Source organism: Camelus bactrianus, chromosome 15 (genome assembly GCF_048773025.1).
Source record: "Camelus bactrianus isolate YW-2024 breed Bactrian camel chromosome 15, ASM4877302v1, whole genome shotgun sequence".
Taxonomy (NCBI): Eukaryota; Metazoa; Chordata; class Mammalia; order Artiodactyla; family Camelidae; genus Camelus; species Camelus bactrianus.
The window spans coordinates 30,907,272-30,921,688 of record NC_133553.1 but is presented as its reverse complement, the minus strand read 5'-3'; the positions used below and the strand labels follow the sequence as shown (position 1 = coordinate 30,921,688).

General features: G+C 43.6%; 1 protein-coding gene across 2 annotated transcripts in view; it reads left to right on the top strand.

Annotated features, from left to right (window-relative positions):
• The window catches only part of KIF3C (kinesin family member 3C), a 34,820-nt gene extending 26,817 nt beyond the window's left edge, over nucleotides 1-8,003 (top strand). The window contains exons 6-8 of one of the 2 annotated variants that reach the window (XM_010948538.3): nucleotides 4,789-4,894; nucleotides 5,068-5,240; nucleotides 5,470-8,003. In XM_010948538.3, the coding sequence (XP_010946840.1) occupies nucleotides 4,789-4,894; nucleotides 5,068-5,240; nucleotides 5,470-5,563 (373 nt within the window). In that variant the 3' untranslated portion in view covers nucleotides 5,564-8,003. Of the gene's footprint in view, nucleotides 1-4,785; nucleotides 4,895-5,067; nucleotides 5,241-5,469 lie in introns of both variants that reach the window. The other variant, XM_074341771.1, reaches the window with a different exon arrangement.
• The last annotated feature ends 6,414 nt before the right edge of the window (nucleotides 8,004-14,417 follow it).

Genomic DNA, 14,417 nt, shown 5'->3' with positions numbered 1-14,417 from the left:
GGAGAAATCTTAGCCTTCCCAGGCAGGATGTGGGAAGTGTGCAGGGGAAAGGGGAAGAGGAGTGGGAGGCTCGCCATGCAGGGGGTCCCACAGGGGGACAGCTGACCGCCTGCGAGGTCGGAGGGACCAGATCATGGAGAAAAGTGGGATTTGCTGGGGCGGGTGCCTGTAAAGGACCTGGAAGGAAAACAGCCGACGATGTTGGATGCCTGTTTTCAGAACAGGAGAGGAAAGCGGGTGAGCATACAGCTGATAATGAGACTCAGGTCAGCCTGTGAGGTGGGACTGAGAGAGGACTTTTTAATATTAAAGGAAAAAAAAATGATATTGTGATAGCAGCTATCTGGAGGGAGGGTCCTAAGAGAACTCTTAGGTTCTACTCAGCACCGGATAACTGTTGGTTTGAGGGGCAGATACATGCAGAGCCAGGCCGCCGTTCCAGGCTCAGTCAGCCACAGTCTGCTTACTACAGAGGGATCAGTTGTGGAAAGTAGGCCTGGGGCACAGGAGAGAGAAGATGGGAAGTCTGGTGTCCCAATTACAGACTCCCCTCCCCCACCCCTCCTTCCCACCTGCCACCCAGAATAGCCCTGGCATCTTTATTGGGTCAGGCTGCCAATTCACACTGAGCCATTGCTCTGCTCGCCCAGCCCTGTCCCCCTGTCCTGTTCCCAGAGCCTGCAGCCTTCAGAGCATACTCGGGCTGTGTGTACTCCCGAAAGACAGCACAGCATCATAAAATTATTTGGAAAGTTTCAGTTCTGAGTCTTTCCTAATTGTATGGCCTTAGATGCAAAAAGCACTTCCCTTTTCTGAGCCTCAGTCTCCTTGTCTGCCCTGTCTACACCTCAGGAGGTTGCTGTGTAGTTCAAATGGAATGCATAGATGTACCTTATAAATGATAAGTTATTATTTTACTAATTTTCCCCCTCCCCTCCCACCGAGGCTGCTGCTCTGCACCGGCACAGCCTCCCACCTCTCAGAGCTGGGACTTCCACAGCCTCATCTTTCCTTGTTTTCATCTATAAAGAGGGGTCAGCAGGGACCCTGAGTGGGGTCCAGTACTCTTATGTACACTTGATAAGAAACCATGAGAATGCTGTTTCTCATTACTCTCGGCTGCAGAAGGCAGGCATTGTTCTGTTGGCTCCTGCACGGCTTGCTCTATTCAAGGACAGAATGTCCTATCTCTGAATCACTCAGCCTGTTTCTTCTCTTCTGTCTTCTCGCTGTCTGCCTTTTGGCTTTTTTCATGCTCATTTGTATCCCTGTTTGAAATTAGCAAGCGGAATTGAGAATAAATAATCATCGCAGCTGCCATGTGTTGAGCCCTTGCTGAGGGTTTATCTTTAATCTCAGCAGTTCTGCAGGACTGGGATGAGGTATCTGAGGCTCAGAGATAATAAGCCACATCCCAAGGTAACAAACCTTTAGGGGTAGAGCCAGCATTCAAACTCAGATCTACCAGACTCCAAACCCTGTATTTTTTTTTTTAATGGAAATATCTTTCTTGCTTTCTTTCCTATCTTTTTTTGAATAATAAAATACCTCAGACCCACAAAGTTGCTGAAAGTAAAAAATCTAACATACCCTGAGTTGGCGAGGGTATTGAGCAATAGAAACTTTCTCATGGGTATAGCCTCTTTGAAAAGCAATTTGGCAATATCTAGTAAGTGGAAAACGCACATTGGAACCATTCCATTTCTGGGTATATACCTCAGGGAAACTATTGAATATGTACTTGAAGATACTTGTGCAGAAATGTTCACCATAGCATTGTGTTAAATAGAAAGGGTGAAAAAAAGGAATTGACCTAGATGTCCATCAACAAGAATATATATAAAAAATATATATATAAGATGCTATATTGAAACCTTAAGATAATCAATGTAGTTAAACTTTAATAATCTAATCTAGAGTGGCATGTATAAATGTAGAAAACATGTTTGTTGACCACAAAAAAATGTAGTATGTATACTGTAGAGTACAAAATTTAGAAATAGGCATACAAATACCATATATATTTTTATGAATATCCACATATATAAAGTATACAAATATGCATGATATTGATAAGCACCAAACTCGAGAGTAATTAACTTTGGGGAAGGAGAGAGATGGGAATCTTAAAAATTCTGTCTGCATTTTATTTCTTAAAAAAAATTTGGTGTTAAGTAAGATTTAACAAAGCTGGATGTAGGCATGAAGATATATATATTTTTTCTATGCTTTTCTGCATATTGGAAATAATTTATTAGATGTAAAATTATACATATTCATTATAAAAAATTTAAATATTTCAGAAAGGCATAATATGATGATAATTAAAAATCACCCATAATCACACCATCCAAAAACAATAACTGTTAACATTTTGTTGAGTATCCAGACTTTTTCTAAGCATCCACACATGTACACACACCTCTTTAAAATAAAACTACATTTTATCTGCTTTTTTACTTAACATGTTGTGGAAACCTTTTCATGTCTACATAGAGCCATGAAATGATTTTAATGACTACATAATATTCCTTCACATGGGTAAATAATAATTTAACTGGTCCATATTGGTACACTTTTGGGTTGTTTCTAATTGTTTGCATTTGTAAATAATATTGCAGCAAACATCCCTGCTTATAAAATTTTTGTCCCCATCTCTGATTATTTCCTTAGGAAAATTCCCAGGAGTGGGAATTTGGATCAGAGAACATGCACTTTTTAAAAGCCAAACCTGAGTTTTGTTTCATTGTTTTAGAAATAATAGCTTTATTGAGATATAATTCACATATCATAAAACTCACCATTTTGAAGTGCATAGTTCAGTGGATTTTAGTATATTCACAGAGTTGTATAACATCACCACTATCTATTTCCTGAACATTTCATCCCTCCAGAAAGAAACCCCAAATCTGTTAGCAGTCACTCCTCATTCTCCCCAATGTCCCCACCCCTAGAAACACCACCAGTCTACTTTCTGTCTCTGTGGACTACCTGTTCCAGATACTTCATATGAATGGAATCATGCAACATATACTCTTGTGTCTGTCTTTTACTCGGCAAAATGTTTTCAAGGTTTGTCCATGTTGTATCATGTTATCAGTCCTTTATTCCTTTTTGTTGCCAAATAATATTCCACTCTATGGATATACCATATTTTATTTATTCATAAGTTGATGGTCATTTGGGTTATTTCTACTTTTTGGCTATTATGAATAATGCTTCTATGAATAGTCATATACAAGTTTTTGTGTGGGCATATGTTTTCAATTCTCTTGACTATATATCTCGTACTCTTAGGTCATATGGTGAGTCTATGTTTAGCTTTTTGAAGAACTGCCAAACTGTTTCCAAAGTGGCTGTATCATTTTATGTTCCCACCAACAATGTATAAAGGTTCTAGTTTCTGTCTGTCTTCACCAACCTGTATTCTTGTATCTTCCTTAATTATAGTCATCCTAGTGGCTGTGAAGTGGTATGTCATTGTGGTTTTGATTTGTATTTCCATAATGACTAACAGTGTTGAGCATCTTTTTATGTGCTTATTGGCCATTCGTATATCTTCTTTGGAGAAATGACTATCCAGATCCTTTGCCCATTTTTAAATTGAGTTATTTGTCTTTTTATTGTTGACTTTTAAGAGTTATTTATATATTCTGGATACAAGTTGTTTATCACATACTTGATTTGCAAATAATTTCTCCCATTTTATAGGTGGTTTCACATTCTTTATAATTTCCTTTGAAGCACTAAAGTTTTTAGTTTCAATGAAGTCCTAGTCGTCTGTTTTTTTCCTTGGTTGCTTGAGATTTTTTTTAAATTTAAGTATAGTTGATTTACAGTATTGTGTTAGCTTCTGGTATACAGCATAGTGATTCGGTTATACACATATATTCTTTCAAATTTTTTTTCACTTTAAGTTATTACAGTGCTTGAGCTTTTGATCTCATATCTAGAGAACTATTGCCTACCCTGAGGACATGAAGATTTAGTCCTCAGTTTTTTTTTTCTATGTATTTTATAGTTTTAGCTCTTACATTTAAGTCTATGATTAATTTTGAGTTAGTTTTTTTATATATAGTACAAGGTAAGAGTCTATTTTTTTTTTTTTTTTTTTTTGCCTGTGGATATCCAGTTGTTCCAGTACCATTTGTTGAAGAGACTGTTCATTCCCCCATTGAATGGCCTTGGTACCCTTATAGAGAATCAATTGATTGTAAATAAAAGGGTTTATTTCTAGACTCAATTCTATTTCACTGATCCATATGTCTGTCCTTATGTCAGTATCACACAGCCTGGATTACTGTTGTTTTGTGATAAGTTTTGAGACTTGGAAATGTGAATCCTCTACCTCTGTTCTTTTTAAGATTGTTTTGGCTATTTTGGAATTTTTGCACTTCAAGCCTGCATTTCTAATCAATTTTGTGTTTACTCCTATGAAGGAAAATCAAAAAGCAGAACCACTAATTAATGGTTTTATATAGTGTATGAAGTCAGTCTATGAGTCTGACAGCTAAACTAAGATTAGATTTCCTTTCTTCATCCTAGCCTTCAGTCAAACCTTTTCACTGTGGGAAAAAATTGAAACAAGGAGAGTGAAGGAATATGTGTCTCCTTGTGTTACACGAGGTTTGAGTTGTCAGGTTGTATTAGAGCAAAGAGAAAAAAATTCCAGACCCCGCAGTCTGCAGGGCCCTGTGACTACCTGGATGATACTTAATCCATTATGATGTCATTTTCCTTGTGTGTTTGGAGGAAATCTGTTTTAATGTAGCCTCTTCCCTCCAGCAGTAACAGCCAAATGAAGAAGCGGCCAACGTCTGCAGTGGGCTACAAGAGGCCTATCAGCCAGTATGCTCGGGTTGCCATGGCAATGGGGTCCCACCCCAGGTACAGGGTAAGAAGCTCGGAAGTGGATGGGGGGAGGGGAGAGAGAACCCAGGGGAGGTGATGCTCACAACCTCCACTTCCTCTTCCTGCCTCATCACCCTTGCTACTCCCATTATTTACCAAGTGCCTGGAAGATGCAGTCATCAGGACCACTGCTCACATTTGGTATTCCCACCATAGGCTGAAAACATCATGTTTCTGGAGTTGGATGTGTCCCCTCCAGCTGTCTTTGAGATGGAATTCTCTCATGACCCAGATCAAGATCCCCGTGCGCTACACATGGAGAGACTCATGCGGTTGGACAGCTTTCTGGAAAGACCATCCACGTCTAAAGTCCGAAAGTCCAGATCCTGGTCAGTACCATCACTGTCAGAGTGGACTTAGAAGGCACGGAAACCAGGTGGCTGGTTGAGGCTAAGGAGGGTTTTGGTTGTACCCAAAGGGCATGAAGGGAGGGTGATAACTGGAGCTGTCAGCCGACATGCTACAGTGACGGGATGAGGGAAAGGAAAGTCCTCACTTTCCTGCTTCCTGCACTTCCTCGACCTCCCCTCTCACCCATCTCATCCCCACCCACTACAGGTGCCAGAGTCCTCAGCGGCCCCCACCTTCCACCACACACGCCTCACTGGCCTCCGCTGCTCTGCACCCCACGACAGTGCTAGACCACGAGTGACAGCCCTCAGCCAGACTGCCCATCCAGCGACTCCGGGGACGGGGCAGCCAACCCTGGACCATCTCGCCTGCCGCTCGGTGTGCGTGCGTGTGTGTGTGTGTGTGTGTGTGTGCGCGCGTGTGCATGTGTGTGTGCATAGGTGTGAGGAGGGTAGAACCTGGCAGTCCATGCCACTGCCAGCCCTTCTTAGCCTCCTTTATTTAATTAATGTTATTTATTCGTGGAGCTGAGTTCGTGTGGGAGAGATGCCCTCGCCTGAGCCTGCCGGGGTCACCGCCTAGCCTCCTTTTCTCTGACTTTAGACCCCCCTGCCCCAGTCAGACCTCGGGCTCCTCCCCGTCACTTGCCCCCAGAAGGAAGGCGGCTAGTACCTGAGAAGAGGGTACTTTTTCTACCTGGCTCTCTCCATAATCTCCATCTCCTCCTACGCTGACGGTGAGCAGCTCCTGAGCACTTTCTGGGACTAGAAAAATGCCAGGTGACCACTGAGGACAAGAGACGTCCGTCCTGACGGTGTTGAGCTTGTGCTCCCAGCGGAGAGAGCCCTGCTGGCCACCTTCTGGGCCTCAAACCTCTTTCGGCTTCTTGGGCTCCTTTTCAAGGACTTCAGTGACCTCATCCACACAGCCCATGCCGTTCAGCTTTGGCAAGAACTCATAGCTTCCCAAACTGCTTCCTGCCCACCTTCCCAACTCATGGATGGGAATTGTGAACTGAGCAGTTGCTGCCTCCTGGGGACCTGCAGGAAATGGAACAGTCATGGAGACAACATGGACAGTCATCAAGGGAAGTCCCTCCTCCGGGTCCCTTTGTTTCTGTCCCCTCTGAGAAGTAACTTTGGCCGACCACCAGTCAGGCCAACTCCCCATCTTCGAGATGCTGCTTCTTCCTGCTTTTGTCATTTTCCCTGCAGCTGCCAGGATCCCAGTTCATAGTGGGAGGGATCAGTGTCATTGTCCCCCTGGCTAAACAGACATATCGGAATCTGTGGCTCTTCCCATCATTGAGAGCAGGAGATGGAGACCCAGACACAGCCTGCCAACTCTGCCTATCACCCCTGTTTCTGAATCACGTTTGTTGGGCACTGTTTTGTTGAAAAGACCAACTCTTTCTTCAGTGTTGTGCAAATTGGTCGCTAGGGAAGTACTCTTCACTTTCCTTTGTGACATCCCAAGATGTCTCCAGGTATCTCAAGTAAATTTCTACAAAAAAAGGAGAGAGATTTAATTTTCATTGACTTAGTTTTTAAGTGTGTATTTTGATGGAAGGGTGGAGAGGTAATCATGAACAAAAACAAATGGTTTAGGATTTCAAAATGCCCTAATAGTGGGAGCCTCCAGTTCCTAGAATACGAGGAGTTTAGGCATAGGGGTAAAGGCATGAAACTGACAGATCCGCCTGGAATTTGGTGTGTGGAGTTGGTGATGGGGGTCGATTACCTGCTTGTTCTCTTTCCATCAGGAAATGAACCCTTGCACAGTTCGAGTTCTGCTCTAAGGACCAAGCTATGGTTTGGTTTAATTCAATGATGCTGTCATTTCTGCTGTAACTGCTGTGACAACTCAGTTACCACTTACTCCTGTCCTTCAAGGAAAGAACATTTTTCATCAGAGCCCAAGAGATTTTTTGAGACTCAGGATTCAGATCAGAGGTTCAGCTGTGGCTGGGACAGGAGTGGTGTGTAGAAGTCGCCCAGGTGGCCTGGGCGCAGAGGGACCTCCGAGCCTGCGTTGAGCAGCCTCTCCCACTGACCTCTTTCTCGTTTGTGGATGAAGCTGCACGTGTTACCCCCGTTCATCACTTGGACACATCGACTCTGCATTTTCTGGTCACGTGACCCTCACAGTCTTATTATAGCACAATATACCCAACTTCCCCATCCCCAGTCTGAGGGCTGGACCCAAGGTGTGGTCAGAGGAGGAGCTCCTGCCTGCAGTTTTGTGTACGTGTGTATGTGTGTGAGTGTTTGTGTGTGTGTTTACCTCCACAGGGGACATTCTACACTCAGTGTAAGATATGCTGGGAACAGGGCCACTGGGGTGGCTGGATCTCAGTCTCTCTGTCTCTGTCTCTCTCTCTTCTTTTCCTTTTGATGTTTCGAACATTTGATTGACAAAGTGAGGGCCTTGATTAGGACCAAATTTCCATGTCTGTTGCTATGGTCTTTATTTAGGACAAAAATTAATAATGCAGTGGCCCATCCTTGTCACTCTAAACACATGACTATACCGGACATATGTAATATATAAATATATATATATAAAACATTACCCTCTGTCTCCTTGGCTTAGGATGAGATTCTCTGTTGAGCTGAAGTGCACCTGCGGCCCAGTGCGTCCAGCAGCCCACAGGCCCCAGCCCTGTTCAAATTAACACAGTCGATAATAAAGGAATGAGTATCGTTACAGAATTGGTTGCCTGCCTTCTCTTCCCTTTGATTCTTTCTACTTTTGTTTTCTTTTTTTATCTTCTCCCTTCTCTCTCTTCCTGGTTTTTTCCAAGAGGGGTTCAAGAGTATTTGGAGCCCAGCTGCAGTTATCAGCACCTCGGAAAAGAACTGGCTGCTCAATAAAAGGGGTCTCTGTCTGACCAGCAGTGCTGAGGGGCAGGGCTCAGGCTCTGGTCTGAAGTCTGTGTTCAAGCTATGGCAGCACTGTTCGTGTTCTAGGCTGGTGGTCCCCTCCAGTTAATTCTGAGCTATTAGCAGATTTCAGAACTGTCTATATGCTGTCCAGATTAGCTGTCAGTATCATTTGACAGCTCTGCCCCATCTCCTTCTCCACGTATCAGCCAAGAGAGATTAAAACAGGCAATAATGTGTTTAAAGCACATAGATATGCCTGGCGCATGGTGGGTGCTGAATGAAAATAATTAAAGACTAGCTTCCCCTTACCCTCTCTTCCCAGGCCTCTTTCCCTCCCTCTGGGTTCTAGCTGTCGGCTCCCTGTAGCATGGAGATCTTACAGGAAATGAGAAGTAGCTGCTGCTGAAAAACAAACACGAAGCCTCTGACTCCTGGGAAAGCACTGAGGTAAGCCTGGTGCACAAGGGACGGCCGTGCGCCCACTGGGGCACTAATGGTTTTCCTGCAGGGGTGTTCTGCCTCTGCGCTGGGCTCCAGCACTGAGTTCTAAAAGAGTTCCGGGGCTCTTCTGCTGGAGAGGGACTTGCCAGGTGTTGTGTTGGGTACCTTACACACACATGGTCATTTAATTCTCCCAGGTGGGAATGATCATCACTGGTTTACGGATGAGATTTAGGGAAATTAACTTGGCTAAAGATGTGTGGTTAGCGATGGAACCGGACTTCATATGTTTTGATTCTGTGCCTCATCTGTCTAGCCCATCAGAACTGATAGGGACCCTATGTGTTTTACAGGTAGTGCAAGCCAGGGTCACAAGAGCAGAGTGGTGAGAGTAAAACCAAATCTCCAGATCCATAACCTTGAGGTCCTATTTAAAAAGCACTCACTCTTCTCATTAGCTGTGGGCTCACTTGTGTGGCTGAGATACAATGTTCTAGAGCACTGCAGAACAGCCAGAGGGCAGGAAGTCACCTTTGGCTGGGTGGGACAGCTTGCTTGTTGACAAGGCAACTGCCATGTTTCTCTTCTGTCAAGGTTGGGCGTCTGATCTCCACAGAGTGACTTCTTTCTGTTTTCAGATGCCAAGGGCCTGGGGTGTGTGTTAGTTAGAACTCTTGGCCACTACTAAAGATTCATTTAAGCTGGCCAGAACAAAATAAAGAGACAGAAGCCTGCTGTGGACTCCAAGGGCAAGGACAGAGCCAGACCTCAGGAACAACCTGGTACCAGGGACTCAAATCCCACAAAGACCCTCTCTATCTGACCACCCTTCTCCCTTCTGTGTGTGGGTTCATGCTCTTTCCTCAGCTGCTCCAGTTGGTGACAGAAAGTCCGTCTGCCGGCAGCTCTGTTCACATAATCCAGTCACTCAGAGAGACTTAGAATCTCATTCCCAAGGCCAAATTCATGGCAATGTAATTCCGATTCAGTGGTTTGAGGCAGGTGGGTGGGAACATGATACGTGAACAAGACTGCCAGGAGTCCTACTGCTGTAACCATGTGTGTACAGGGTGGTGGTGGTAAAAATATATTCCTTAAAAAAGTTGATGGGGGTACCAGTGGGTGTGAAATGTGCTTTGGGCAGTCAACAAAACAGATGTTCCCGTCCAGTGTATCCATCACCCCGGATGGCTTAAGAAGAACTTGCTCTGGGCTCATCCTTTTTTTCTTCCCCCTGGCCATTTTTCTTACAACAGATCACCTGCACCAAAATTACCACCCTCAGAGATTCTGCTTCATTAGGTCCAGGATAGATCCATGTGATGGACTCCACAGGTTGCCTTTCCAATATCCATTCTTCCTTTCTTCCTTACTTGCAAAATTATTTTGTTCAGGAGGGCAGTGCACCCAACTAAAAATACTCATATTCCCAGACTCCCTTACAGCAATGGGGAGCCATGTGGCATGGTTTTGGCTGAGGAGATGGAAGTGGAAGCTGGCTAGGGATTTCTAGAAATGTTTTTGCTTTTCTTGATATAAACATTATCCATTTCACCTCTTCCCATGTCCTCTACCTGCCTAGATTTCAAATGCACTTCCTGAAGTACATTCTTTCACTGAACAAATATTTATTGAGCACCTTTTACCCATATATTCCAAGTACCGTTCTAAGTGCTGGGAATACAGCAGTGAACAGAACAGGCAGAAGTCCCTGTCTTCATAATGCTAACATAGAATGGGGAGAAAGACATCAAATGACAGCAACTACTGCATGTCTGATGGCCAAGTGTATGTGGCCAATAAAAACAGAGAAGGGAGATGGGGAGTTCTAGGTATTGATGGTGGTGGTGATGGAGGTGAGGGAGGGGTGCAGCTTTAAAGCCCTTACTAAGAAGGTGACAGCGAAGCAAATTGCTGAAAGAGGTAAGGAAGTGGACTGTAGGAGAGCAGAAGCGAATGCAGACGTCATGGGTGAGAGGTGTCAGGCTTGTTCAAGGAGCAGCAGCCACATGGCAATCCTCAGGCAACAAGCACAACAGGGAAAGGGTGACGGAGTGGAGAAAGCGGGAGACCCGAGTCCCTGGCAGGGTATGTGCTGCTGCACTGCTTGGCTCTGTCCGCTTCCAGACTTCTAATGGTGCTCGACAAACCTCCGGGCTTTAAGTCAGTGTTAGGGAGACTTGCCAGGAATCTCCATTTGAAAGGAGCACCTCCAGGTGATTCCAGTCAACACTCACTCAAGTCTGAGAATCTCGTTGGCTGCCATGTGTGGTTCTGAGTCATGCTCACGGTGGGCCTGCCCTTTCCGCACCAGCACAGGGGCACCTGCCTGTGTCAACACCAGGGCTGAGCTCCAGGGTGGAGAGGCAGAGGGCACAGAGCCACCTGGGGGCACCTGGGAGCCCCTGGAGCCCTGGTGCACAACCACATGGCCCTTCCTTACCACTGGGTAGAGGGACCAGGGGCTGCTACCTCGTTTGGGCTAGAAAACCAAAGTGATTATTTGTTAATATCCAAGGCTTCCATTTTGCAATAAGGAGAAGTAGACCCAGAAAAGGAAAGTGGTTTCCTGAAAGTCACACAAATGGTCAGCAGGCAAGCGGGCCTGGAAGGCACGAGGGCTTGTTAGTCTGACGCACTATTTACATTTTTTGTTGTGTTTATTTGTATTTAAATGATTTAAAACTCAGAGTGAGGGTATAGCTCCGTGGTAGAACTCATACTTAGTATGCATATGGTCCTGGGTTCAATCCCCAGTACCTCCACTGAAAAAAAAGATTTAAAACTCACAGAATAGTTGCAAGAATCACACTAAGAACTTGCATATACTCTTAGCCAAGAGACCCCATTCAAGCTTTGCCAACTGTCCCAAGAATGACCTTTACAGCAAAAGGATCCAATCCAGGATCATGTGTTGGGTTAGCTGTCATGTCTTTTTAGTCTCCTGTCTAGAATTCCTCAGTCCATTCGTGACCTTTATGTCACCCTTAACATTCTTTAGTATTATAGGCCAGTTAATTTGTAGACTGTCCCTTGATTCAGGTTTGTCTGATGTCTCCCATGATTAGATTCAGGTGCTGCACAGAAGTGACACTGTGATCCTTTCATTGTATCCCATCAGGTGGGACGCGATGACATTGCTTTGTCCTATTAGTGGAGGTTTAAACTTTGATCATTTATTAAGGTGGTGTCTGGCAGGGTTCTTTATCCATTTGTAATTAAATAAGCATTTTATGAGGCAATACTGTGAAACTATGTAAATATCCCACTCCTCTAAATTTCCCCCAAAATATTAACGCCCATTGATAACTTCCTGCTTGAATTAATTATTGCTGTATGGTTGCCAAATGATGGCTTTTAATTGCATTTTTTCCTTCATTTATTAGTTGGCCCTAACTTGTTAGAAAATGCTTTCTCTTCTCCTTATCTGTTTTGTTGGTTTGCTTATTTATATCAATATGGACTTATGGATTCCTATTATACTCAATCAGTTATAATCTATTATTATTATTATTTGTTTTGATACTCAAATGATCCCAGATTTGGTCAGCGGCAGTGCTTTCAAACTGGCTTCTGTGACTTTTTGAAATGTTCCCATTAATTTTTGAGCATTTCCTTATTTTCTGGCACACAAAGATGTTCCAGACTTATCACAGGAGTCCTGGTTCCTTTTAGTAGAGAATGGTACACTTATTTCTAATGGCAGTTGCTATTCCCAGTCTCAATGGACAGAGCTTGAAAAAATATATGTACATAGTATGAACATAGTTACACATACGCACACACTTTACAGTTGCATTGACTTCATGTCTACCAATCTAATGATGAGTTCATTGCCCCAATTTCAACCCAGCATCTAGGGTTCATTCCAGTGTTCCTGTTTTTCATATTTATAACTCCTTTCTGTGACAGTTGAAAACCTGGCTCCCATTAACACCAATATTTTTACTTATTTGCCCAATTCCCTTGTTTGTGGCCGATTTCTTGACCCCTACAGGGCTGCCACCCTGCTCAGCTGTCCACCTCCCGTGAGCGCCAGGGTCTCCACCAGGCCCTGCGCTGTGCAGCGCTGCCTAGTGACAGAATGACGGAGGAGGGAGGAGGGGAAGGAGGAAACTGGGGGGGGGAGGGAGCACGTTAACTTGGTAGCAAAAACCCTCTCATATTTTATATCGCTCTCTGCCTGCTGCAGCAAATTTAGAAAAGCACAAGAGGAGGAGAAAAGACAGGATATGAACTGTCCTACTCTAGGGGTTTACAAATGGAATAGTCAGGGAGAAGTTCTTTCTCTTTTCTTTAACTGAAGTGTAGTTGATTTACAATGTTAGTTTCAGGCGTACAGAAAAGCGATTCAGTTCTACATAGATGTATATTGTTTTCAGATTCTTTTCCATTATAGATTATTACAAGATATTGAATATAGTCCCCTGTGCTATACAGTAGGTCCTTGTTGTTTATCTGTTTTATATATATTAATATGTATCTGTTAATCCTAAAGTCCTAATTTATCCTTCCCCTGCCCTTTCCCCTTTGGTAACCATTGTTTGTTTTCTATGTCCATGAGTCTATTTCTGATTTGTAAATAAGATTTGTATCACTTTTTTTTAGATTCCACATATAAGTGATATCATATATTTGTCTGTCTCTGTCTGACTTACTTTGAGAAGTTCTTTCTGAATGCTAAGAGCAGAAAAACCCAGTGTGCTCACCTTCCTGGCTCACTTTTCACACATCTGGGTTTCACCTGGCACTTGACCTCACTGGTGAATTGGCTGTAGAGGCCCCTCTCCTGTATGCCCTTAGGCAAGTCATTCAACTCTCCAGTCCTCTAAGTAATGACCTTCCCCTCACCACCCCGACCCCAACCAGCAGTTACTCAAGATAAGAGACACTCCAAGGAGGGAGGGTATAGTTCAGTGGAAGAGTGTGTGCTTAGAACGCACAGGGTCCTGAGCATCAATCCCCAGTACCTCCATTAAAAAATAAATAAAAATAAATAAACCTAATTACCTCCCCCCAAGTCAAAACAAAACAAAAGAGAGAGAGAGAGAGAGAGACACTCCAGAATTTATAAAGAATACAGAGTCCTCTAATTGTAATGGGTTATCATTATGGTTGTACCAGGATATCAGATCAATTGCCTGAATGGAGATAACAAATAATTGGGGCTTAAACAAGTCTGAAACTTTATTACTCCCTCAAATAGTAATATGGGTATAATTGAACCAGGGCTGTTTTGAAGACTGATAGGGCTATTCCATAGGATTAGAGACCCACACACCTTCCACCTCATTGAGTCAACATCTTTAGAGTGTGGTCCTTGTCCACGTGGCCAAGATACTCATCACTACATCTGCATTCCAGTCGCTGGAAAGGGAGAAAAGGAGTAGAGGGTGTCCCCTGCTCCTTAATGGGAAACTGGAAGTTGCATATTCCCATTGGCCAGAACTTTGTCACACCTACCTTCCAGGTAGGGATTTTTGTCTTTATTCTGAGTAGCTAATAATCAGGGGTTTTATTATGGCACAACTCTATGGATTGAGCCTCTTCTTGGTCACAAGGTAACCCCTGTATTCTCTGGGCTCATATAATGACTTTTGCAAAGTCCAGATGTGTCTCAGCCAGGGACAGCAGAGCCAAGATTTGCAGGACTTGGACCTTATACAATTTCAGGAAAGAAGAAGGAGAGCTCTTACTAAGAAAAGGAAAGAAAATAGTGAAACAAAATTAGGTTTAGAAGTGAATAGGTAGAATGAGAAAATAAATCACAAATTACACAATTTAAAAGCTGACAAATACCACAACATCACAAAATTCAGAAAAATAATA